The following is a 26,509-nucleotide window of genomic DNA, read 5'->3' as shown; positions in this document are numbered from 1 at the left end:
ACCTTAAACCCAAGTATACTCTAGTTATCAATCTGACAAGGTTTGGCCAACGGATTGGCCAACATGTGCAAACAGTACACACCTGCTTCTTTGAAGGGGTGCATTATTATTATTCTCAAATGCTAAATCAATCGAAGTCCACATGTTATGTCTAACATGGTGATATGGTGACAACAAATAAGGTGTGTGAAATAATTGCATAACTTGACTTCACCATCGCATAATGTAGGAACACAATCAAATAGCTTTTAAGTGCATAAAGCTCTTTTCTCAGTCAATATTCGAACCAAACTCAGAGGACATAAAATAACTAAAGTTCTGGGTATGAAACTGATATGTTTTATTATCTAGAATGTGTACATGACAGTTCACTCTTGTACAGCAATTTTGTTAATCTGCCCAGCAAGCTGGAAATATCATCGAAAAACATTGGAGACCCGTCTCCATAATATAGCATTCATGGTTAATCACCGTTTTATACAATTATTAGTAGTACATATTGTATATCGAAAGTTCTGAACATCGAAACATTTATTAGGCCTTGACATAAAACTGATAACATGCATCTTAACAAAACACAAAATGAGTTAAAATCTTATAAAAGTATTTAAACTTTCGTAAGGCCAGTATGCGATAAAAGTAGTTATTATTAAATTACCAAGTGCTGTTTCTACCAGCTTGATGTCCTAAAATCTTCAATCCGATAACAAAAATCAATTCAAACACATTAAAAAGGGTGTGTGAAGATGAAACGAGAGTGACAAAAAGACAAACTAATACATGAATCATCTGTAAACATGTTCAGCCCTGGGAAAATGGCTATTTCTATGTCCAGAATTTTACGTCTTTATCAATTACGATATTGCCAAATTCATACAATTTATTTTCTTTCTGGCGACAAATTTTAATTATTAAAGTTTACATAATACGATAATCACATTGATACAAAAAAAAAAAAATTATCGATTTTTTTAAACGAAGAAATGCAGTGAACACAATGCAATAATATCGCAGAGTGTGGCACTCTACATAAAAGTATAAAGAACAAATAGCAGTGCAAGCTTATTTTTTTATCATCAAAAGTGTTAAAATCAACACATTTTTATAACTTAAGTCACAATATAATACACGACTTCAAAAACCATAAATGTATAGAATATGAATTTGTCAACCTAGATTTATTTTTAGAACATGTTCCATTTTCCCATGAACCAGTCGTTTCAGAGATTTATGTTAATAAACACCTCAAACATTAACAATATAGACAGGAGTATATATTTACCCATAATTCAGCATAGTCGCCCTGAACACATTAATTTTTTTCCTACGCTATATTTTTTCTTCATTTTCTCATTTTAGACTTTTTTGGTTATTTTCCTTTTTTTAAAGAAAATAATACACAATAAACTTTTCTATACAGGAGTATAGTTATATATATTCATCTGTACACATGAGGCTATCTTAAGCACAGAGGCACAATATAATCTAAATAGCACAAATTCCGTTGTTTCTTCTTCCCTTTTCAATATCTTGTCCACAGGTTCAAATGAAGCTTCTATTTAAGTTAAATAAAAATAAAAAAGTGAGGGTTAAGTTCATTGATTAACTATATCCTAAATTTCATGATTAACTGAAACTTTTGATTTTAATGATTTACAATTATTAACCAAACAAAAATGCTGCTTGAAGACTTTCTAGTCACCTTCTAAAAATTTGTAACGCAAGTTTTTATCAACAGTAAATACAACTATTCCAGTTATCATTCTCATGATTTTTAACTGCAAATCCAGAGTAATGTGCCAACTATGTAAGAATGCCTCCCTAAAAGATATACAGAAGGTCCATTAGATACTGCCAAAAGTTCTGAAACATTAGGAGGCCTTTCGTAAGAACAAAATATATACAAAACCATTGTTGACAATCATTTACCAACCAGACTGCTGTCTGCTCAAAATGTCTCTTTTTATAGTAATGTGTGATAAATACCACTGACCACTTCAGATTGTTCAAATACGCTTGTGTTAAATATTTGCAATCGTCTGATTTTAAAACCTTACAAAATATTTAATTATTGTTGCTTATTAATAATAAGATAATGTTCCACAACAAATTTTGTTAACATAACACATAGCAAATAAAGAAAACTTGTAGAATTTAAGCAATAATCTACAGTCTTCAATGCTAAAATAAAATTTTGTTTATTGTTTTGATTTAATAATATAAATGGCTGATTGTTCAAAACTTTGTCAAAGTTTACAATGGATGCAATTATAATCTGCAGTATATTTCTAACAAGATTTGAAACAACTATTAAAGCTGTACTTGCTTTATTTACATCTATGAGCACATCGTAAAATATTTCAACTTTAGAAGTTAACAACGATGTTGTTAATCCTGTTGTTAACTTTAACAAAGTTCTGAACAATTGATCCAATATTCCTATTTCGTAAGACACCTAATGCTCAGAAAAACTGGAGACAGTACAAGACCAAGGTCACCTATTTCGTAGGAATTGTATACAAGGGTATACTCTAACATTAGGAAAATGTGAAAGACGTACAAACATTAAATGAAGGGAAATATGGTTAAATGACTGGTATGATATATTTCCTATTACAAAATAGTACTTTATAAACAATATGCTTTATCAACATATAGCAAAAATAGATATCCATGTTTCGTTTATAGGAATGTGTTTATATAAAACATTAAAATCTGAAAACACATCAATACAACCATTTCTGGGTTGTAAAATTCACACTGTTAGTTGGACTACTATTACCGGTCTATACTGATGTGTCATCAGTTAAAATGCTACCTGAATTCAAAATGACAGATTTATGCCATACAGCTGATTTCGTTCACAATTGCGCGTATTAAAACATGTTTGGTTGCAGTACACTACATCGACATGTAAGTGTATTTATGGGTCAAAAAAGAGCAAGGCACAATACAATGCATCTCAGTTGATCAATTTCTAACAAAAAATGTATTGTTTTTTTCTATATGCCAAAAGCATCTCTAATTCTTAAAAAAAATATAAAAAGTAGTAGTTACATTACAAGTTTGGCAAGAAAAACGTTTTTACCGGGTATTTGAAGTTCTCGATTCTGATAATAAATCAGAAGCCCTAATTTTATGGAACATGCAAATAAAAAACAGAGTCTAAAGCTTAGAATAAGTAGCACTGACTTTGATATTCACAATTTAAATCACACTTTATTGCATACTATTACTGATTAAACTAATATATATCATAAATAAGTATATTAACAAGGCAGTTTTTTCCGCGTTGATATGTTACGCACTGTTACATTCGATCTTTTATCAGTACATCTTTATAATACGCCTTTTTTTGTAAAATTATTCATGCCATTCTCAATAAAAATGTACATGTCCAGCAAAAATAATAATCAAGACATTCATAAATAAAATAAATATTACATCATTACATCTTGTGTTTTCAATACATTAACAATTTATAGCAGAAGGTTAAAATATAACGGTCAGTCATGCATATTATTAGTTTTTAGTGATAGAAAATTAGTCAATAAAAACATAAAACAATCAAGAAACAAAAATAAGTTGCTCTTGTTAAATATGATACAATCTTAAATTCCCATGTATTTTTATTTTAAAATTTATATCTTTGTACAAATGAGTAAAAATGATTTTTCTTCTTTTTTCCTTTCAAAATCATACATCTGAAATACTATTTTACTATAATCAAAATAATACATATTTCACAGATCTGAATAAAAAGAAAAGATAAAAATCATTAAAAAAACAAACAGTATTGCACATTTTTGAAATCTGAACATAATTTACATGTTACACGACTAATATTTCTCACACTTTAGCCCATTAAGTGTGAAAAAGTGTGAAATCATTTTTACTTGACCTTTAAGCCTTAAACCACCCTCCAAGATTGATTCAAAATACATGCATCAACCTGGATGTGAATTTTTTACACAGCACAAGCTAAAACCATATATATACCATAGCACTGTTCAAATTATTGATTAACTATCGCAGAGAAGTGACTTTGGTTTCCGCTAAAACTAAAATATGTGACCAATAGCAGAAAGGCTGTGAGGAAGGCACTCCGATATAATCTCAGGGATATCTTGTCATCATTTTTGCAGCTTCTATCTTCTTCATTCTGTACATCTGTTGAACTACTTTGAACCTGAAAAATTCAACAATTCATAATTGTTATATAGAGAATAATTATTGTTTCAGTTTAAGATCGTAATCTGTTAATCTGAGTGAACACCGAAATTTATATTTCACGAGTGGCGAAACACAAGTAAAATACTCATTTTTGGTGTTCACAAGGTGAAATATATTGCTATCTTACACTGAAACACCAACATTTCTTTTTATTATATGGCTTAAATTTAAAGTCAATTTTTTTCACTTTTTTTAGAAAAACGTGCCAATTTGTATGTGCATGTAACGTCATTTCGGAAATGAAGTTGTTCAAATTGTATCCCAGCCCTGTGTGCTAAATATTTAGTTAAATATCAATTTTATCTCACTGATAAATCTAATAATTTAATAATAGAATAGCCAATTATTCACCGCGAATACTTTCAATGAAAATGAATATTAATATATACTGATAAAAAATGTGCAGTTCTTCTGACATTGATGAATACATGTAATATTTGTTATCACTTTTATCATTAAGAATGTGTTTGTTTAAATTGGTAAGCTTAAATAATTTTAATCAAAAATAAATGCAATTCCTACAATTACAGACTGACCAATCTGCAATGACTTTTCTAATCACAAACATCCAACACATTATTATGAAAGGGCTTCACTATTTAATGATATTTTATAGTTCATATCATAAGTTTTGATTACAAAAATTTGCTTACCATCTTAATATCCTAGAAGTATATAACATCGCTGTCTGACTTCTGTGGCTTATGGTTTATATTCCCGGAGCGATTTCCGGCACTTTGCGGGCGCTGACTTTTGTCTCCTGGGGGCGATGCCCCCTTTTCTTCCTTTTCCTTTTGACTAGAACTGCTGCTTTTGTTCTTTTTATCGCCCTTTTCTGCAAGTTTTAGTAACGAGGTCGATAATCCACCTCCCAAGGGTGACGGCTTTGGTCGATTACTCTGTCTACTCCCCTTGGGAACAGTGACACTTGTCCCCAGAGTTCCGAGACTAGCACTATGACCAAGCTGGCCGGCGTCGCCTCGACTACCTGTATCCTCAGCAAGGGATGCTGAGGACTGATTTCCAGAGGGACTATTTTTCATTCCTGGTATGGCCTGGGCTGGTAGGGATGTAGTTGAGGCCCCGCTCAAAAGCAGCTTCGAGGGAAGTTGTTGCACATTTTTAGATCCAAACTTTTGTTCATTAGCAGCACTAAGAAGATGCACGGGTACGGGTTTGTTACCGCTTCCGAAAGAGAAACTTTGAAGCTTAGGTACAGACTTGTGTTCAGGTCGAAAATTATTCTCTTTCGCTGAAGTACTATTTGCATTAGAGTCTGTTTTCTTACTGGAATCTCCGTTTGAAGATTTAGATGACTCTGATGCGGATGCTGAGCGCTTATGTCCGGGCACAAAGTCCGGATTAGATTGCACATTATCGCTACTAGAGTCTTGGTTATCACTACTAGGATCGTAATGATCGAGGTCCACTTGGGCCTTGGGCAGAAGACCACTCTGTCGCTGAAAATCCATCTGCTTCTGTAGGACCTCGCGTTCCTTCTTCAACTTATCACGCTCAGCTTTGATCTCAGCCTGGAAATAGAATATAATGCTATTGTGATGTCTACATTACAATTAGAGCTGTCAGAATAACTTTACTTGTCTGCGGGGTAATTCAAATCCATGACTAGTATCCCTACGAGGACAGTAAGTATATTTATTGACCAGTTCTACATGTAGAGGAGTTATAGGTGTAGTTTCCAGTAAAACATCTGTGCGTTCTCTTGACGGCAGTGAATAACAGATCAATTAATAATATAAAGTTAAGAAAATAGGCACAGCAAGTTAAACAGATATAGATGTAGTTGCCTGAAAATCAATGGAAGTGGTAACCAATGTGGCTATAATAAGATTGAGGACCATAGATGCAAGTGGTCTCTTTAAATTGACAGACAAGGTTTTTGAGTTCAAGGTCAATATGACTGTGACCTTTGACCTACTGATCTTAGAATCAAAAGGGGTCATCAGTGGCAAAAAAGGATTCCCTAGCTATCAATAGGACATGGTTTGGTCTAACCAAAATTTGCAAATCAAAATACCACCACTTCTTCCAAAGGAGGCATTAATAACTCACAAAATTGATAGCACACAGTTTATAAGATATAATTGAAGGTTTATAACGTTTAAGCCAATATTTTGTACACACATAATCTTTATCAACCCCCTCCCTCACCCCTTCTCCTCAAACCCTTATACCTACTTCGTGTTCCTGCCATTTATGGTCGAGGATTAACTACTCCTTGTCATGCATTTATTCCAAATGAATCACAAACCACATCCCATCAACCCAACCTCAGCCTATCCCATCCCTACCCCCTTCATTTCACCCCTACCCATACCCTACCTCCTGTTTAGAGAGTTGGGCTTTAAACTCCTCTAGTTCCCTTCTCTCATGTTCAAGCATTGACTGCTGCTTGTCCCGTTTTCTCTCCCATTCCTCTTTCTCGCGCTGGATAACACCCTAAAAGACACAAAAACAAATAGTTTATTACATCAATCTGTTTTCTTCTAATATGATATACAGACAAAATACATGACAAAATATATTCTGATAACTGGAATATACTCCTTTTTAATGTAACTTTTGAATAATAAAACTTCATCAAAAGTATTAAAGATGCACTATTACTCCCAATCAAGATTTATCACATTTAATACAATTGTTTTAATATACCAAAAAGGATGAACAAATATTTGAAAACAATGGTGCTTATGAAGGATTCCGAGTTTAATTTGAAAGATATGTGCAGAAAACATGGTATTGCTACCTCATGAAACGATAGTAGATCACAGTAAATCTTTTAGCATTCACCAATCATTTAATATTTTTGCATTTTCAGCTATTAATATTGTTATCAGTAACTATTAATATTGTTATCAGTAATTAATATTTTCCATAAATGCATTATTTGGTAGGTAGTTTACAGTTTATCACTCAAAATGTATGTGTGTTGTACATGTGTATGTATTGATTTTGAATAAGAGTGTTACTTTAACATGATTCATCATTATGATACCAATTCCAATTATTACCAATACAAGATCAGAATCTCACAATCCCATAATAAGCGTGTGCCAGTTGCTTTTTCTCACTTTATTACACAGCTTTACTCAACAAATATTTCAGCTAAGACTTGCATCGATGTGTATTCTGATTTCTTCAGAAAGAGAACAATTATTACAAATAATGTATTACCGAGAGGTTTCTAAGCTCTTCCAACTGATTATGTTTGTATCCCGACTTCTTGTCGTGTACATCAGCCGAGAGTTTGTTGATGCGCTCATTTGCCTCGGCCAGCTGGGCTCGTAATGTCTCCACAGCAGTGCCCTGACTGGCTGTCAGATGCTGCAAGAAAAACAATCATAATTCTTTGTGAATGGATTTTTGAAATATTTAATTTCCTTTGCTGTTTCTGAGTCTACCGGTATTCCCTTAGTTATGTTGTATGTCTTTAAAGCAAACCAGTTTATTTATATATTTTTTTAAAAACTATCTGCTTTCATTGTCAAATGTAATTTAGATACAAGAAGAAGATATTTATTTCAGCTGTTCCAATACCAGATATAGAATATGTATTGATATTGACATGCTTTATACCTTTTCTCAATATATGAAATTAAAGTAAATTCTTTGTTTATCATTACAAATAATCATTTTTTTTTATATGAATATGCTTTTCTTTGGTATTATATTGAAAGACTCATTTTTTTCATGTCTTATTACAAACTTTCAAGTAAGGTAAATACATGCAAACACAACGAACACAACCACTTAGTTGCCAGTCAAAACCAAAAGACTGTTTAAAGTCAATGACTAGAAATGCAGCAATGCGACAAAACCAGGTGTTAAGTATGGGCAATCAGAAAACTAAAGTTGTTGGGCAAAAACCATTTTTATTTTTTAAGTAACAGTGACCTTGGCCTTGACTTCCTCAAAAGCAAAGCTAGCTCTTCACATCTTAATTTATTGGGTAGAATCCATGGTTTGACAATAATGAATTCCTCATTCTAATAACCTGGTTAAGGAAATAATCAACCATTCATAAACTTTTGCTTAATCATTTCATAAACTCTATGGGGTATTACTCTATTGTTAAACATTGAAGTATTACTCACCACAATGCCGTTTAGAGTCTTGATGATATTGGTGATGTTTGGTGTGTCCTGCTGAGGTGAGCCCAGACTTGAGGTCACTGAGGTCACCAGACTTGGGGAGGAGCCATGCCCTGTATCCCCCTCACTCTCGTTACTCTCCTGTGGGATGAGAAATAATGGTATTGTATTATGAATGTTGAAAGTGTCCTGCTAGGGTGACACTAGGCTAGAGGTCACCAGACTTGGGGAGGAGCCATGCCCTGTATCCCCCTCACTCTCATTACTCTCCTGTGGGATGAGAAATAATGGTTTTGTATTATGAAGGTCAAAAGTGTCCTGCAGGGGTGACACTAGGCTAGAGGTCACCAAACTTGGGGAGGAGCCATGCCCTGTATCCCCCTCACTCTCATTACTCTCCTGTGGGATGAGAAATAATGGTATTGTATTATGAAGGTCAAAAGTGTCCTGCAGGGGTGACACTAGGCTAGAGGTCACCAAACTTGGGGAGGAGCCATGCCCTGTATCCCCCTCACTCTCGTTACTCTCCTGTGGGATGAGAAATAATGGTTTTGTATTATGAATGTTGAAAGTGTCCTGCTAATGTGACACTAGGCTAGAGGTCACCAGACTTGGGGAGGAGCCATGCCCTGTATCCCCCTCACTCTCATTACTCTCCTGTGGGATGAGAAATAATGGTTTTGAATTATGAATGTTGAAAGTGTCCTGCTAAGGTGACACTAGGCTAGAGGTCACCAAACTTGGGGAGGAGCCATGCCCTGTATTCCCCTCACTCTCGTTACTCTCCTGTGGGATGAGAAATAATGGTATTGTATTATGAAGGTCAAAAGTGTCCTGCAGGGGTGACACTAGGCTAGAGGTCACCAAACTTGGGGAGGAGCCATGCCCTGTATTCCCCTCACTCTCGTTACTCTCCTGTGGGATGAGAAATAATGGTATTGTATTATGAAGGTCAAAAGTGTCCTGCAGGGGTGACACTAAGCTAGAAGTCACCAGACTGGGGAAAAAACCAAATCCAGTACCCCCTCACTCTCATCTCTCTCTTTTGAAATGAGAAATAGGGTTCTTGCATTATGAAGAAAGTGAAAAAACTGATATACTAGTATCTACATACCCTAGAGAGGTCACCGGCGAGATCGTGAAGGCTGTCACTACGACCCTCCCCTGCAATACAATTGTCCCCCTGGTCCGCGCCATCCACGCGGCAACGCACTAAAAAAGAATATTACTATTGTTGCAATAACTTTAATACTAATATGGGATCAAACTTTAATGAGTAGAAACAGGCTCAGAAACTTTAATACTTAAAAGGTTTCAAAATATGGACAATAAAATTAAGTTGTTTTTTTGCTTTTCTGACTCTTAGTCTCAAATGAAGACTCTATGTCAATTATAACAGTCTCAAGTCTAAAATTAGACACAAAATTGAAAGTCTTCATTTCATTGTAACTTTCCTTCTAGCAAAGCATTTATGGTGAACTTTACTAAATTATATCACTATTTGAATGCTTTACAATTATTTAATTTTGTAAAAGAAATGAAATAAAGATGATTTTTTTTTCTATCAAAAAAGTAGTTTTCCGAGTCTTAGTCAAGACTAAAACTCTCACAGACAGATCCTTTGACTTTTTTTTTTTGTCTTAGAATGAGCCAATTCTTGTATAAATGTCTGGAAACCAGTGATATAAGACTGCTAACAAAGCAGCAGGTCACAGTTTTAATATTTACATTTGAAATTTGATGTTAAATTGGTATTAAATTAAAGCATTACTAACCCTTTAAGAACAATATTTTCAGCAGTTTACAAAACAATTGTGATCTGTTCTATTGTATTTTTAGTCATCTTATATGAATGAATTGAAAACACTGATGCCAAGATAAGTTAGTTCTGAGACATTTTTTTAAAAAAAGAAGGTCAAAACTGTCATTTTAAGAGAGTGCAGTTTTAAGACTGTTTGCCCCAGTTGTAAGTGAACAAGGCCCTGAATTTTACAGCCCTGGGATTCTACCTTTGGTATGCTCATGGTTATCGAACCCAGCGAATGTCTCGGCCCGTTTTGGTACAAATATCTCCTTGAACGTGTTGCTAGCATGTTCACCAACACTGCTAACACTGCGAGACAGATTGGACACGTTCCCCTGGAGTAGCGCGGTCAGTTGACTGGACACATCTTGGACACACGCCTGCAGTGAGGCACCCACTATGGACGATGAATCATGGCCTAGCTCCTCAAAGTCTTGCGACCCTGGCCGAGACTGGAAAAAACAGAAATAAGAAATTATCAGCGATCTGGTTCTAAGTGTAATGTAATTAACTAAACAGAATCATTGTTGACTATAGGCACAAATATTATAAGACAACTGTGATTTTCATGTGATGGAAATTCAAGAAGTAAGACTTAATTTTCCTGTCTGTTAAGAAAAAAATAGGAAACTAAATTATTACTTAAAAATGCATAAAATCTTAAGTGCCCCTTCAAATTAAAATCTAATTTTAGATACAGATGTCCTTAAGAAAAAGCTTAAGCTTGCATTTATTGTTATTTTTTAAAATGAATGTGTACTTACCCTAGGCTGATCATCGTCATTAAAAACAGCCATGAGCTCGTCTGTGAGTCGATTCTTCTCGTCACACAGTCGCTTGATCTCACAATCCTTCACGTGCATTTGCTCTGTGGAATTAAAGCAAACAATAAAGAAAACTTTATCTTATCTTCTTAAGAGTATATTTACACCCCAACTTCCATTCCTTAAATGAATTGCCTTTCCGCAATTGCTAATAATTTCCAATATTTTTAGATTGTGAATCTTTGCATATTATTAAACATGTAGAATCCGAATCTTCACATATTAATAAACATGTAAGTTGAAATTTGTTTAATTTGTTACTGTCAGAAGGCCACAAACAGTTGTGAACAGTTTCCAGTTAGGGTTGAGTCGTTTTATTTACATAATGGGTGAGAAGAATTACTGTGAGTTTTATGTTGCTGCTCTTGGAAGAAATATTTACTTATTGGTATAAAGATAAGAAATGAATTAATGTGTGATTAATGTCATTATCGGGGATATAAATGCAGTTGGGCTGGTGTAAGTACTCGTGGAGTAAACACATTTTAACCAGCCCAACTGTGTAAATACCCCAATAATGACATCAATCCTGAAATTCATTCCGTAAATATAACTACATTGAAGACTGTTGGTCTACACAGCACACTGGACAGAATAAAAGGTAATACCGCTGATAGTGCCAGGGGCCGGCCAATAATGGCAACAAGGCTTTCACAATACTCAGACTTTTTCTTTCAAACACAGATGAGCCAAAAATGCCAAATTCAAATGTAATCCTGAAAGAGTTAAATTATGCAAATGCAAATTTCTAGCCCTGTATTATTACACCATATCAGGCTGTCCAATGTCTTATGACTACGTACCCATAAGTCCCTTGGCCCTCTCGTGTTTTTCTAAACATTTCTCCTCCTGACGTCTCCTAAATTCCTCAGCCTCAGAGATCTCTTCTTCCTCTGGAAAACACAAGACTTTCTTTTTAATTTAGTCATATTTTCTTTTGATTGTTTAGTGGAACTTTTTACCCAAAGTGTTTTGCTGTACAAAGTTTGTTGTTTTGTTTTTTAATACTTTTTCATAGTTCTTTTGCCAGCAAATGTGAATAACATCAGGTAAACACTTGTTTGTACATTTCAAAATCTGTATAATGTCATCTTTAACAAAATTTTACTTTCTGATGTTATGCAACAGAACAGAAAATGTGCAAATCCTTTATAGCCCTAAATATCTTTCTGGGAATTAGATTTATCTGGAGGGTTAAATCTATCTGGAGGTCTAAGGATTAATTGCAAAGGCACCACTGAAAATGTTTCTCTCTCACCAATATCACAGCCATCTTGGCTAAATCTGCGAAAGCGTTTTTCTAAGGAGATATATAGCTATAAATTACTCTCAGAAAATATTCTATTACTCACCTTCTTCCGGGCACAGTGATATGGCCTCTCTCAGAGCTTTGGCCCACTTGCCCATATCCGCAGAGGAGTTGAAGACAATCTCGTACATCTCCGGGTTGCGCTTATTCTGACTGATCAGATAGATGCCTTTTGTGTCCTTGGAGTCGCGCTTTTCCCGAACCAGCAGGTTAAACAGCGACACTACACCGTGCTGTGGATGGATAAATGGGCCAATCAGAGCATGTTATATTGTGTGTCTTTCTTGCTGTAGAATTTTTCACATTTACCCCAGACCATTAAACATATTAGATTTTTTTTGCTTTCACCCCACAATAATCTTTTAAATTTAATTTATTACCATTCTTTAGACAGATATTTGGGTTGTAGTAAATCCATTCTTTACACAGATATTTGGGTTATAGTACATCCATTCTTTACACAGATATTTGGGTTATAGAAAAACCATTCTTTACACAGATATTTGGGTTACAGTAAATCCATTCTTTACACAGATATTTGGTTATAGCAGAGTTATGGGTCTTGCTGAACATGTGCATATTGTCCCAGCAACATGTGTACCTGGCCCCAATTTCTCAAAACTTTTAAGTAGCTGATTTTGATCAGCCAAAAAACATAGGAAAATGTGAACGATAATGCCCATCTTAAGTATAACAAGAGCAGTCACAGAGACAGCGCGCTCGACTATTCCGCCTCTTTTCAGTGTAAGGATTGAAAAGTTTTGGCGAAACATGCATGGATCACTGTTAGATTAGATTTCAATGCAATACATGATGTGCAGAGATATTAACATAAAACATAGGTTGGGTGGTTGAATACCATTGTATAAAGTCTCAATGCAATACATCAAGTAGTTGCTGAGCTATTATCCTATGTGTGCTAACATGCAAGACCTTAACCAGAATTTCTAAGTCGCATAATAAAGTGGCAAAAATTATATAATATGAAAGATAGAGTTATCTTACTTGATTAAATAAGAAGGTTAAATGGTTGGGAGCCTGTGTGTAAAGTTTCAATGCAATACATGATGTATTTGCTGAAGCATTGACTTAAAAGTGGTTACATGCAAAACCTTAACCAGAATTTCTATGTTGAATAAAAAAGGGGCCATTATTTGAATTTAATGCAAACTAGAGTTATCTTACTTGGTTATTTAAGTAGATTGGATGGTTGAGTACCATTTTATGAAGTCTCAATGCAATTCATCCAGTAGTTGCTGAGATATTAACCTATGTGTGCTTACATGCAAAACCTTAACCAGAATTTCTGAGTCGAATAATAAAGGGCAATTACTTGCATTAAATGCAAACTAGAGTTATCTCACTTGGTAAATTAAGTAGGTTGGATGGTTGAGTACTATTGTATCAAGTCTCAATGCAATACCACAAGCAGTTGCTGAGATATTAACCTACGTGTGCTTGCATGCAAAACCTTAACCAGAATTTCTAAGTCAAATAATAAAGGCCTATTATTTGCATTAAATACAAACTAGAGTTATCTTACTTGGTTAATTGAGTAGGTTGGATGGTTGAGTACCATTGTATCATGTCTCAATGTAATACCTCAAGTAGTTGCTGAGATATTAACCTATGTGTGCTTGCACGCAAAACCTTAACCAGAATTTCTAAGTCAAATGATAAAGGCCTATTATTTGCATTAAATACAAAGTCGAGTTATCAAACTTTGTTAATTAAGTAGGTTGGATGGTTGAGTACCATTGTATAAAGTCTCAATGCAATACCTCAAGTAGTTGCTGAGATATTTACCTATGTGTGCTTGCACGCAAAACCTTAACCAAGGGGTGACGCCGACGCTTGGGTGAGTAGTATAGCTCTCCTTATTCTTCGAATAGTCGAGCTAAAAAGTCTTCATGAAGTTAATATTATGCAATTTATTGAAAACCAAAAAAGTGAGCTTAGCTTAATCCTGTTATAGGGACTTAAAAAGTTTCAAGAAATTGGAGCCTGGGTCATATGAATACTCGGTACCTTGAACGGTGTGTGAGTTATGGCCAAGGTAAAAAAAAAAAGTGCTTTGACAACACAAACAACGCACCAAATTTATCACAATAATCACAACTTTTTTAGCAAAAAAAGTCAATCAGATAACATGTAAACAATATTAAAGAAAGTTTAAGCTGGCCACATACCTTGTTATCTTGTGAGAAGAATGACAGTTTCTGGTTGTTATCTTGCAGGAAAAACAATACATCATTGAGAACTACAGCTAGAACCTCGACAACCTTGCCCCGTGCATTCTTCCATCCGATCATACCCTCGTATAGTAACCTTCGATGAGTTACATCTGCTTTCTGCAAGAATTTGGCAATATCATTATTTTTTTAGTCTGTACAGTATCTTGTTACTGTCGGCTACATGTGTATTTTCATTTTCTGCAAGAGAGTTTGATTGAGTTCATATTATTAGTTTGGTCTACCCATGTCAAAGAACTTGTGGTCAGACAGATGGAATCACATAGGTGAAGTTCTTCTGATAAGTATTGCGACTAATACAACAGGGACAAATCGATAAGCAAAAAAATTCGCTGTGATGATAAAAGACCATTCCTTGGTCACAGACAATGAAATAAATTTCCTATATATTCTAAACAGAGATGTGATTGACCTGGCAGCTGGAGGGCTGAAACATTTCGGCCATGAGTTTATGGGGCGCTCTTGGGGTCAAAAGTGCACTGCTGTAGAAGAAAAAAATGGCTTTTTAGAAGCTCTTTTGTGGGCTCTCCTGGCTTTGATTTGGAGCAAACTGAAATATTAACTTAAAGAACTGAAAGCAGCCTTTTCAGGTAAATAAAAATAAAATAATTTTTTTTTTTTTGTTATTTATTTATTATTATTATTATTTAATTATTTTTTTTTTGGGGGGGGGGGGGTCTCTGGGGCCAATAGATCCGCGGAATTCCGCGAATCCGCAGACAAATCACATCCCTGTTCTAAAGTAAATTGACCAATTGGCATGAGAAATAACACTGAGTGCTAGGTTTTCATGACCCCAACACCATATATGGGAAGAAAGTTCCACTTATGTAGTTAACAGTAAACAACATAAGAATAAAAGTTAGGTTAAAATTGGTTGAATGTCACCACTTTGTATTCGATAAAGTGACCAAATCATGTGTAGGGATACAAACAATGCAGTGAAAGTGTAAACAAAAAAATAGATCAAGTAAAACCAGCATATTCAGCAAAGTTTTGAAAGCACATTCAAAACCTAGCATATTGAAAGTAGCGCATGTTCTGATATCGTATAATCATGGTTTCACCGCAATGTGGTTAAAAACCACATAAAAAAACATGTTACAACGAGTAATCATTTCCGAATTGGTGTAATTTGCCCCTTATGGACAATCAGTAGGCAAACAAACACAGTCAACATATTTTCATCTAATTAGAACTAAGTAGTTGTTTTCATGTAACTTCATGGCGTTTCCTCTATAAGAACTTACTGGTACAAGTTTTTTAACATATTTTCAATGCAGTCAAGCGCATGAATGTATGATGGCTAAATATCTATTATTTACCCATGGTCTCGATCAAAGGGAATTATTCAGAAAAATAAGACAGCAATGATATCATAATGTCATACACACCTTGAACTTCCGCCCCCTATGTATAGCATATGACTTGATATCAAGACGTGAACTGATCTCTTGTAACTTCATGGCGCGCTCAGCTGCACAAACTTGCTGGTCAACGCTTTTCAACACATCTTCAACACACCCGTGCGCATGAACAAGGTACTCTCTGTCCTTCTTGTCTGAAAAAGGAATGCAAAGAAAGTTGACAGCAATAAATATATATTTTATTGTGTTTCAATCGTAAACATATTTACAAACAGTAATTGCTACACTCTAATGGATGGATGTAATGTAGGGGTGAGAGTGGTATAGGTGTCCACCTTTTTCTCATGAGGTTGTGGGCTCGATCCCCATCAGGGGTACTTTCCCATGGCCATTCAAAAAGAACACAGTACTGATATATGCCAAGGATATGGACTCAACATTGTTTATAGAGGCCATCAGCTTTCATCACAATCTAGCTTAAATAAATTTGTATAAAACAACCTCATGGATAAACATGATATTTTGTGCTTTCTCTGACCAGTATACAACAAAATATACATGAACTCCTAGATAAACATATTTACAATGAAAGGAATATTGCTCTTTATTAACTCAAATCTTAAAACAGTTTTCCCAAGTTGAAACAGGTAATCTAGATTTTATTTGATTGGTCTCCCTTTAATTAGTCCAAATGGCTGTATTGTTTTGGAATAGAATTTTGAAACAAAAGCACTACAAGCAATGCTGGTATCTTTATTTTTTCATTTAGACTTAGGTAGCTTAGATCTACAAAACCTTAGCACAAGCGATAGCACTTTGATGGTATTACATCAAATGCAGAAGCTAAAAAATCCCAGGTTTTCAGTTCTGTCAAAATGCTTTTGGTACTTTTTTTGTAATTTGATCACACATGATTTGTGTACAAAATGCAGAATTAACAATTTCTGAAGGTTCGACATTTCTGTTTCACTGTGAGATGTTCAATTACGGTTTTGTCAATTTGATCACATGATACATTTTTGCATTTGACTATATATTCAGCATTTTGCGATAAGATGTGGCTCCCCTGTATAATTTGAGTGATTCTGAAAAAAATCAAACCTGAAATAATGCAGCTTCAGCATACTGACATGAGGCCATCGACTGGCTACAAATGTGTGCATTATTATTGTCATCATATGAAATATGTTCCAAATAAAATTCCTTGTTATGCCAAATGTTAACCTTGTTTTATATTAACTATTTTCACAAAAAGCAAATATGCTAATAACTGATCCCTAACCTTTTGTGTTTTTGATGATGGCTTCCACGAGAACGGGGTACTTTGTCGGCCTCTGAGTAATGAGCAGGATGTAGTCGGGGAATTCTCGCTTCTTAGTGTAAGGGTTATCGGAACATGACTGCAAATTACAATAAAAGTGAAGAAAATAACCTACAAATAAAAGAAAAAATAAATACATGGTGAAGCAGATGAATTTAATCTATTACTGATTGTTTTGTTTTTTTATACTTTTGCAACTTTCGCAAATATTCTAAATAAAAAATCACATTTCATGCAATTTCAACACGCGGGAAATCAACATTTGACAGTACCTTTATAAAAAGCTGGAACTTCCTATCTTTAGCAAGTAATTCTTTATATATTCGAACAGCCTCCAGATGTCCGCTACAGAAAACCCCATATGCCTCCTTCATTTTCTGTCCAGCTTCATTGGAAAACTGTTGGGAGAAAAATCCTATGTTACTTTGTGTAAAATACATCATATTTGAACAAAACTTTATTACCTAATAGCTTGTCATAGGTTCAAACGCTGACCGCTAAATACCAAAGACAAATAAGCACAAACACCTCATATATGTACGCATAATCTTTGCTGTAAAAATCAGTGATATAAGAAGGCTGACAAAAGATCATATTTCAATATTAGTTTTTGAACAAAAATATGAAAACGTGCGATCTGTTTTTTTTCAATCTGTGAGAGTTCAGCTTTAAATGTCTTTAAACAATTATTAGTCAGCATTGGACGATATTATACCTGATCTATGAGTGCGGGCCCGATCTCCTCCACTTGTCGATCAGGTCGTACATTTTGCAGGCTCTGAAGTCGTGCCAGGAAGTTGTCGTGTATCGCGACCAGTTCATCTAGACGCGGGAACAGACGTTCAAACCACACCTTTGACATCCGTAACTCGCGAACCATTCCCTCACGGAAGATCTGCAGCGAGCAGTGGTATCGAGTTTATTTATTAATCTAGCAGACATCTATCATATCATTAGCCAGTTGCAATATTTTAGACTCGACGTCAGGCCTTTCCAAACGTTTTTTGATAATAGGTTCTAAATTATAGTCAAACTTTAATAATTGTTTCCGTAACGTATAGGGAATCCAGAAAACTTTAAAGAAATAGAAATGTTCCAATTGAAATATGACACTAGTGAAATGGAACTAAGTCTTTGTTTTTTAAACTTCTTTTGCAAATATGGTTCAAAATTACTGCAAGATGGTTTCCTTGATCTTGTGTTTTATTACATACAGTTTTAGACTGCAGATGAATGTATTTGGTAATTGAATAAGAAATATTTAAAATTACGATTTTCTTTATATTTTTTTAATACCATTAGTTTTCTAAATCTTGATTTTCATCTGTAAATCTATACAATTCTTTTAAATTCCATTCACAATTTTATTTTGTTTAAAGAGGAATCCATCAAGTCTGCAAAAGTCAGATAATCTATATCGAAATCACATATATCGTTTTGGAATTAAGATAAATACTATAAAACCAGTTCAAGTTCTTCAAAGGTTTAATTGAAACAGCTACTTACATATTTGAGTGCTTTTAATCTCTTGCAATACTGCTTTTCAGTCTGTATCAACTCTATAAAAAGAATGTCAATATTATCATCTAATGATCTGTACTCAGATAGCATACATGCCACATAACCCGGCCAGGGGAAAAATCCCCCCACCCTACCCCCCGAATTTCACTCGATCCCCCGGCGGCTTATGAATGAAATACTAATTAAGCTCTGTATATAAGAATAAATACCACTGATTAATTCTTTTCTATCATAGATGATGTGGTGGCCCCAATTTCTCGAAACTTCTTAAGTCCCTTATAACATGTATAGTAAAGCATGCTATATTAGTTTTCTACAATTTGCTTTATATTCACTAATGTTTAACATTTTTTTGACTTAAAATAGGAATAATGGTAATGATAATTGCAATCAACCATTTTTCATTTATCAAAATATGTATTTTGGCTTATTGAAATAAGCAAATTGAACCTTTTAACCTAAAGAAGTTTTGACACGTTCCGGGCAAAACCAAGTTTTTTGCGTAAGATGCATTTCAATGAAAATATAAAAATGTTTATTATATAAATTCTGCACATAACTTAATGGACGTCCCCAAGCATTCTTAAGCAGTGTAAGGTTTACCACTGAGATATCTTGAAACATTGCCCTATCCCCAATATTTCGAAAAGTCTTATTACTAAGCAAAATTGTGTAAGAAGCTTATTTTATTAAGCCAAATTATTTAACTGAATTTTTCAATTAAAAGTCTCAGAACTCTTCAAAATGAGTATAATACTAAGACAAATTATATTATGAACTGAGTTTGATCCTTTTAAGACAGACTTAAGACTGTTTAAGGCCTATTTTGCAAAGGACAAAGTAACATTTATGTCTCAGACCAATCTATTCTTAAGTAAAGCTACCCTACCCCATATGGTGTCTTGTCGTTTAATGTCCTTGGAATGAAGCTTTTTCAGGAGTTTCTTATCCGCCGTCTCACTCCACGTCTCTGGTTCCACAACATCCAGGGCCAGTAACTCTTCATTCACTCGGGACTCCGACATGGCTATAAGATAAATGTCAAAATTTAAAGTTTCATTTTGATTCTACAAGACAGATATTCTTTTCTATACATACAAACATAAATTCTGGAAAACTTTAAAAACTGATAAGAAGGTTACATAATGTGCACTCTTTTACATCTGGATATCATTTTTTGTCAAGGAAAAAAAACAAGTATCATTTATGTTTTCCCTGTTAAGAAGGAAAATGGTAATGAGGCTTGTCGAGTTACCAGCTAAGCACTGTGCACATGGGTAAAATCTTCCCATCCGTACTGGAAACAAATGATTGATTGATTTTCTTGCATACTTATAACTTTCAAATTTATCAAGTCATGTGTTATTCGATGACGTCATGACACCTAGAAATTTAAAATCACAGTTGATGTAAAATCATAAAAACATCCAAAGATTACACAGTTTGAATAATTTGGTAAGTTTAGTTTTCTCTTTTCATTACTTATTTGATTAAGTTATATGTTAAAAGATTTTCAATTAGCCCGTTCAAGAACAAGACTCGACTTTCATCAGGGAGTGGAAGTTAAAAAATTCCAGTACTGGTCACACGCTCGGAAACGCATGTCCGGTATGCAAGAAATAAGGGTACAGGTCATGTTTGTTATACAAATTAACTGTTCTGTATCATTTTTGTACCAAAAAAAAAACAATATTTATTTCAAAAAACCTTATTTCAGGACAAAAAAAAATCCACATTTGGAGGCAAATCATTTTGGTAAACATTACAAAGTTAAAACAAGCACATTATAAATATTTATTGCTTACATTTAATAATAAATATATTTGGATGCATTGGTGTGGTCTGTTTTGCTTTGTACGTAACAATGAGTGTCTCTTGTTAAGCAGCTGTGAGCCCCCATAGCCTTACATTAAAACAGGGTATTCATTCACTTTAGGCTACTGGTGCTGGCCCTGTAGTTTTCATTGTATCCTGAGTAAGATTAGCTAACAGTTTGATTGACTTACTAGCACTGTCCAATTCATCCAAAGATTCTGTTGAGCGACATATGGCTTCATTGAAACTGAAAAAATGAATACAAATATTATAAAATGGTAATGGAGTGAAAGTCAGTCTTGTAGCATAACAAAATAGAAAACGAGATTGCTGAAGAGCGATCGCCAACCCTGGTCTCTTTTCTTTTTTAGTCTATGGGCATAACTTACGGTAAAAATGATCTAAAGCCAGAGTTATGGGTCTTGCCATACATGTGTGTATTGTCTCATGTAACATGTGAACCATGTTTTATTGGCACGTCTTGAAAGGTCTTTGAGTTACAGCCAAGGTTTAAGTTCAAGTACATCGGGCTCAAAATGTTACAAAATCTGTAGTTCAAATCTGAAAGTTGATATCAAGCTAATTCATTTAGTACTATAGTCCAATATTTAAAGAAAATATAATTATATGGATAGACATCTGATCAATTTAAAAAGTTAATCCCTGAAAGGCATCACCCAATGTAATAAATGATATGTATGTATCATGGGGTTTAATGCCAAAGCCTTCCATATTTCAACATCATTTGGTAACATAGCATTAAACCCACAATATTAACAATGGTCAAGCAGTTAAAATATCATTTCTGAATGGTCTGTTTTTTTAATTTCACGGTCAATTTATTTAATAATAGGCACAAAAATGGATGCTGTCTTTTGCATTAATAGCAGGGTTCGGTCGGACCCTCGTGAATAGTAAATTAATTGACCAGCTACTACCAATTCACTCATTCTTCTTAATTTGAACTGGCCAAATTGCCATTTGCACGGTCTACTTTGGAGGGCAGCTGGACCTTTTTTGAGAACACTGGATAGACATTAAATTCAGAGTTATGGGCCTTGCTACACAAGTTGAATATCTAGAACAACTTTTGGGTTACTTTAAATTATTTTTATTTTACAAGCTGTTAAGAAGGTCACATTAACTTATGCTTGGTCATTCTCACTGGCACGGTCCTATGCAAGAGTGTGGTCTTGCTATTTGTGGGGTAAAAAAGAGAACCTGGAGAAAACCCACTTGTCTTGCTTGGTGACCAGAAAACCAAATTCACACACTCCCAGACCGGTATTATCGAGCCCACGACACCTTGGTGAGAAGCAAGTTGTCTAACCACAGTTCTTGGATTAAGGCCAAGATTCAATGCTCTTTGTGGGGTAAACCAGACCCCAGAGGAAACCTACTTGTCTGGCTTGGTGACCACAAACCAAACTCAAATACACCCAGGCTGGTAATTAAACCAATGACACTTTGGTGAGAAAAGAGTGCTCTAACCACGTTTTTGGTTATGGCCAGAGTTACGTTTCAACTTGACTCAAAAGCTATTATAAAGTCTCAAAAAATAATATTCATTATACCAGACAAGATAATACCAAATACACCAAGGGGCATAAAACTCGGATAAACTCACGATGGTCCCAGGTCCAGCCTGGAGACGTCTCGATCAGATTCTCCCTCCTCTGCAATCGCATGGCTGTAAATATATACAGAAATACAATAATACATAAATTATAATGAGGACATTATTTTGGGTTAGGGAGCATTCAAAACGAGGGCCGTTTGATTGTAATTTCGTCCATTGATTGCTAAACGGGGCCCGTATTCGTGATAATTATTATCCTTATCCTTAGACATGCCTCAGTGATTCAATTCAGTCTTTTGGTTAATTATTTATACTGTCCAATAAAAACACTTAGATTCTACTTTTAAATTAAAGTTGGTTATTAAATTCAGCACCAGGGCTTATCAGCCTTCTAATCTCATAAAAAGTCCCATAGCAATCAATGAATGAATTGGTACTGAACATAATGATCTGGGTACTTTTCTATATACTTCTAAATACACATGTAATTGTACATGCGGGATGTTTTTCTACGATTACTATTTCACACAAAACAGTTTATATAAACTTTTACAAACTTAAAGGAGGTGTTCATGCTGGCTAATATGTTTAAGAAAGTAAAATAAAATAGTTCAAGAAAATGACTATTATCAAACTAAACAAAAATTAAACAAAAGTTTGAGTGAAAATGCTCCAGGTTATTAAGATATAAAAAAGAAATATTTTTTATTATATCGCATGCATATAATAATTCATAAGAAATTCAAGCTGTGCAATACAACAGGTGAATCATTTTTCACAAGTAAACACTGTAATTTGAGTAGAAATGTTACCAGTATTAGATTTTTAAAGTATAATTTGGAACATGTTCTATTTCTATACAAATAAATTATTACTACATATATCTAGCTAAACAATTATTACATGTATATATAATAATTACACTAATCATATACATTATAATATACAAAACAATCTACAAAGCCAGCCTGAAAATCAATTAATTAACTAAAACAATAGTATATATTGTCACCTTAGTGCAAGAACTCAATATCTGCTTCTATTTCAATAGGCAGTTATGGAGTTATTGCACTAAGGTGATGATATAATATACAGGGGTTCTATTACAGATGATAATGATCAATTCTGAAAAACAGCGGGGGGGGGGGGGGGGGGGGGTCTGAGAATGAGGGATTTATGCCTAAAGTTGGGTGAAAGAGCCTAGTACCCCCTTTGAATTTTTTTTCCAAAGTCATTTATATTAATTTCAAGGTACTTCCTACTGTTATTAATGCAAAAAAACAATTTTAACACCTGTACAAAAGTCAAAAGTTAGAAGCTATAATCCTCAGATTTTAAGATCAATTATGAACTTTAGAACCCCTGAATAGACCGAACATCTAACCCCTGACACAGTACTTTGAATGTAATACTTAAAAGCCTGGTGTTTGTTGCAAAAAAAGCCAAGCCAGGAACAATGTGACAAAGCACCACCAATATTGTACCGTAAATGTCCAATTAAATGTGAATGCCCTTATAGATGTGCCGTTGTTGTTTTTTGTTGGTCTAAGTTTTTTACTCCAATCTAGAGGATTTTAAAAGTTGCAACTTGGTTCACAGGGTTCTCAAAAGGACACACGCCCTGCGCATTTAATAGGACTTTTACGATAGGCAGTAGCATAATAATAATACACATGAAGCAAGGATGAGCTTAACATATTGAGATTCTATTAATTTAATTTAATAACAATTAACATTGTCTTAATTTTTCACATCAGCACCGAGAAATGATTTCCATACAATGATTTGACCAAAAGAACAGACAACTAAAAACAAGACCACTCCTTTTTTTATATTCTTAGCAATATAAGGTAGCTATCAACCCTGTGCCATCAACATAGTGATATCTAACCTTCACCAAAACTGGCCAATTAAAATAAACATAATCCTACTAGCAAACCTTCAACAATATTCTCAACTCTTAGCCAAGCAATTACGGAACAAAATAAGCAAAAAGACATTAATATATCTGCAGCCTTCCGGATGGGAAAATGAAAAAAAAAAATGCTGCTATAAAAATATGTTGAACTATAAAAGTTACGCAGGACCATGGGAACAGGTCACATGACTTACTCCACGCTGACTGAGGACGCGCGTCGCCATTGTAAGTACGTTCCCGCATTAGCACCAAACAAGCTGCGTAGGAAATGTCAATATATCACACAACAATGGTAGCAGAGTGCATTTTGTAATAACATTAGAATGTGCATCAAAAACAACTGAAAAGTTTGGATTTTAAATATCTATATGTATAGATCTACAAAAAAAACATCTATCAGCTAAAACTCATAATAATTAACCAAAATTTGAGAAAAAAAAAATGTATACAATATAAATCACACAAACACGTTATATTTTGCTGCTGTTATTTTTAAAAATATACAAAACTTACAAAACTTTTAATTTTAATCAGTGATAGAATTATGGTACAAAAAATGCTGAACAGTTTTACTGGTAATAAATTACCATGCAAATTTGGAATAAAAATGCATTTTCCACACTAAGAATAGAACATAAATGATATAAAATCTATTTTGGGATGGATATTGCCAAAAAAAATTAAGTATCATGTTATACTGAAGTTTTTAGCATCGAATTCAAGAATATATTTTTTGTAAGTTATCAAAATGTCAAATGAATATTATGGAAGACACTTAGATATTTAGCAAACAATAAACAGAACATAGAATATACACAAGTCAGAGCCTTTTGCAGAAAGGCCATACGAATATAGAGAACCATATATAGAGAACCATATTTCAACTCAGTTGATAAACAATCAAACTCAAGTAAGTCATAAATCATTTCAGCTGTCAGTTTAACGCTTAGTGAGTATAGAACCAATTTATATCATATATAATTGTGGTCTAGAGTTTTGAACGCCGATCACAGCTAAATGATGTCAATTTTTTTTAGCCTCATCGCAAGATTTTGAGCCTTCTGACATACCCCTACATATAATTGTTTTAATGGGTGTTTCATGAAATAATACTACATCTTTCATGATAATATGTGACATGTGTTCACAAGTTATACCATGTCATTGACCATTCTGCATACTAAAACTGACATCATACACATGATGTCATGAAGCATATAAGTTCAGTACTGAAATTAGACACACATCATACTTAATGCATCAATACCATAAACTTCTGGGGTAGCTTATAATTTTAAACTAAATCCTTATGCCAAATCTTTCTGGAACATAATTAAAAAGGTCTGAGGATGCATTGCAGCAGCTGTTAAACAATCGGGCCAGTTGACACAGCTAGACACTTTGTATGCAGTCAAAATAAGCCCAGATAAAATGGGTGGTTGCTATGGAAACATGAGTAAAGCAATTGTCAAAAAATATCACCTGGTGCCAATGACAATTCTTAAAAAAAAAAATTAAAACATATTGAAAAAAATCAAATGAATATTATTCACATATTTTATAAAACATTTATTTCAATTGTAATAATAATAATGTCCGAAGGCCCCAAATCACACCGTGCAGCTCATAAGCTTAATGCCCCAGAGGGTAAGAAAATTTATTAAAAGGCTTTTTATAAGACATTACCATTATCCAATGCATTCATTAGTATCGTGTAAGAGAGTTTACATTGACAGACATTTTGCGCCAAAAATACATACATTCAAGTGGGCTGCCATTCTGACAAAATTTTAAATGTGGAAAGAATACAAGCGAGATGAAAACTCATAAATTATGTAAAATTTAACTTCCCCAAGTTCGTAACAACCAAATACGAGGGTTTAACAGGCTTGAGATGAAAGTTTGTTAAACACAAAATTTCAAAATGGCAGCTTTAAGTAGACCGTGCAACATTCATATTCAATGTTAATACTTTTCCATACATAATCTTCACACATTTAGGATTTTTCTTACTTATTGGAGGGACTGTTTTTAGAAACAACATCATTGCTCGCAGGCAAAGAATTTGAAGTCGTCAATCGACCCGGAGATTTTGACCGCTTGTCGAGATAACTCGTATCTACCTGTATCCTGGTAAAAGATTCTACATCTTTAACGGGGAAGGCAACATCAGCACAAAAATGTTACTACAACCATTCCTTTGCTATTAGGCTACAGGCCAACAAAAAGCATTTCATTCAATGCTGCCAACATGCAATGCACTTATTGCCGATTAATAATTACTTCTTTTGAAGTAACGAATAAAGCCATGCATTTATATTGCATTGTATTTTGATGAACTGATTAAAGTTATTATTCCAATTAAACATTGCACAATACTACTGATTAAAATGTAAAACACAACATTGAAAATCGGAATTTTTAGCCGTTTCAGATACCGATATATATTAATTT

The 26,509-nt window shown here is 34.1% G+C and overlaps 1 protein-coding gene across 7 annotated transcripts in view; it reads right to left on the bottom strand.

The window, feature by feature from the left end:
- Nucleotides 1–323: 323 nt before the first annotated feature.
- The window catches only part of LOC128240241 (rho guanine nucleotide exchange factor 28-like), a 115,922-nt gene continuing 89,736 nt past the window's right edge, over nt 324–26,509 (bottom strand). For 5 of the 7 annotated variants that reach the window (XM_052956775.1, XM_052956777.1, XM_052956778.1 and 2 more), the window contains 20 exons: nt 26,069–26,185; nt 22,186–22,248; nt 20,750–20,805; nt 19,633–19,770; nt 18,729–18,781; nt 17,938–18,117; nt 17,495–17,620; nt 17,184–17,301; nt 15,929–16,095; nt 14,472–14,633; nt 12,326–12,515; nt 11,777–11,866; nt 10,914–11,017; nt 10,355–10,601; nt 9,460–9,557; nt 8,349–8,486; nt 7,429–7,578; nt 6,577–6,693; nt 4,887–5,765; nt 324–4,189 (listed from right to left, as the gene is read on the bottom strand). In XM_052956775.1, the coding sequence (XP_052812735.1) occupies nt 4,899–5,765; nt 6,577–6,693; nt 7,429–7,578; nt 8,349–8,486; nt 9,460–9,557; nt 10,355–10,601; nt 10,914–11,017; nt 11,777–11,866; nt 12,326–12,515; nt 14,472–14,633; nt 15,929–16,095; nt 17,184–17,301; nt 17,495–17,620; nt 17,938–18,117; nt 18,729–18,781; nt 19,633–19,770; nt 20,750–20,805; nt 22,186–22,248; nt 26,069–26,185 (3,181 nt within the window). In that variant the 3' untranslated portion in view covers nt 324–4,189; nt 4,887–4,898. The remainder of the gene's footprint in view (nt 4,190–4,886; nt 5,766–6,576; nt 6,694–7,428; nt 7,579–8,348; nt 8,487–9,459; nt 9,558–10,354; nt 10,602–10,913; nt 11,018–11,776; nt 11,867–12,325; nt 12,516–14,471; nt 14,634–15,928; nt 16,096–17,183; nt 17,302–17,494; nt 17,621–17,937; nt 18,118–18,728; nt 18,782–19,632; nt 19,771–20,749; nt 20,806–22,185; nt 22,249–26,068; nt 26,186–26,509) is intronic. The other 2 variants (XM_052956779.1, XM_052956780.1) reach the window with 1 other exon arrangement.

Source organism: Mya arenaria, chromosome 7, assembly GCF_026914265.1.
Source record: "Mya arenaria isolate MELC-2E11 chromosome 7, ASM2691426v1".
NCBI classification, from domain to species: domain Eukaryota; kingdom Metazoa; phylum Mollusca; class Bivalvia; order Myida; family Myidae; genus Mya; species Mya arenaria.
This window is presented reverse-complemented; position numbering and strand designations above follow the sequence as displayed.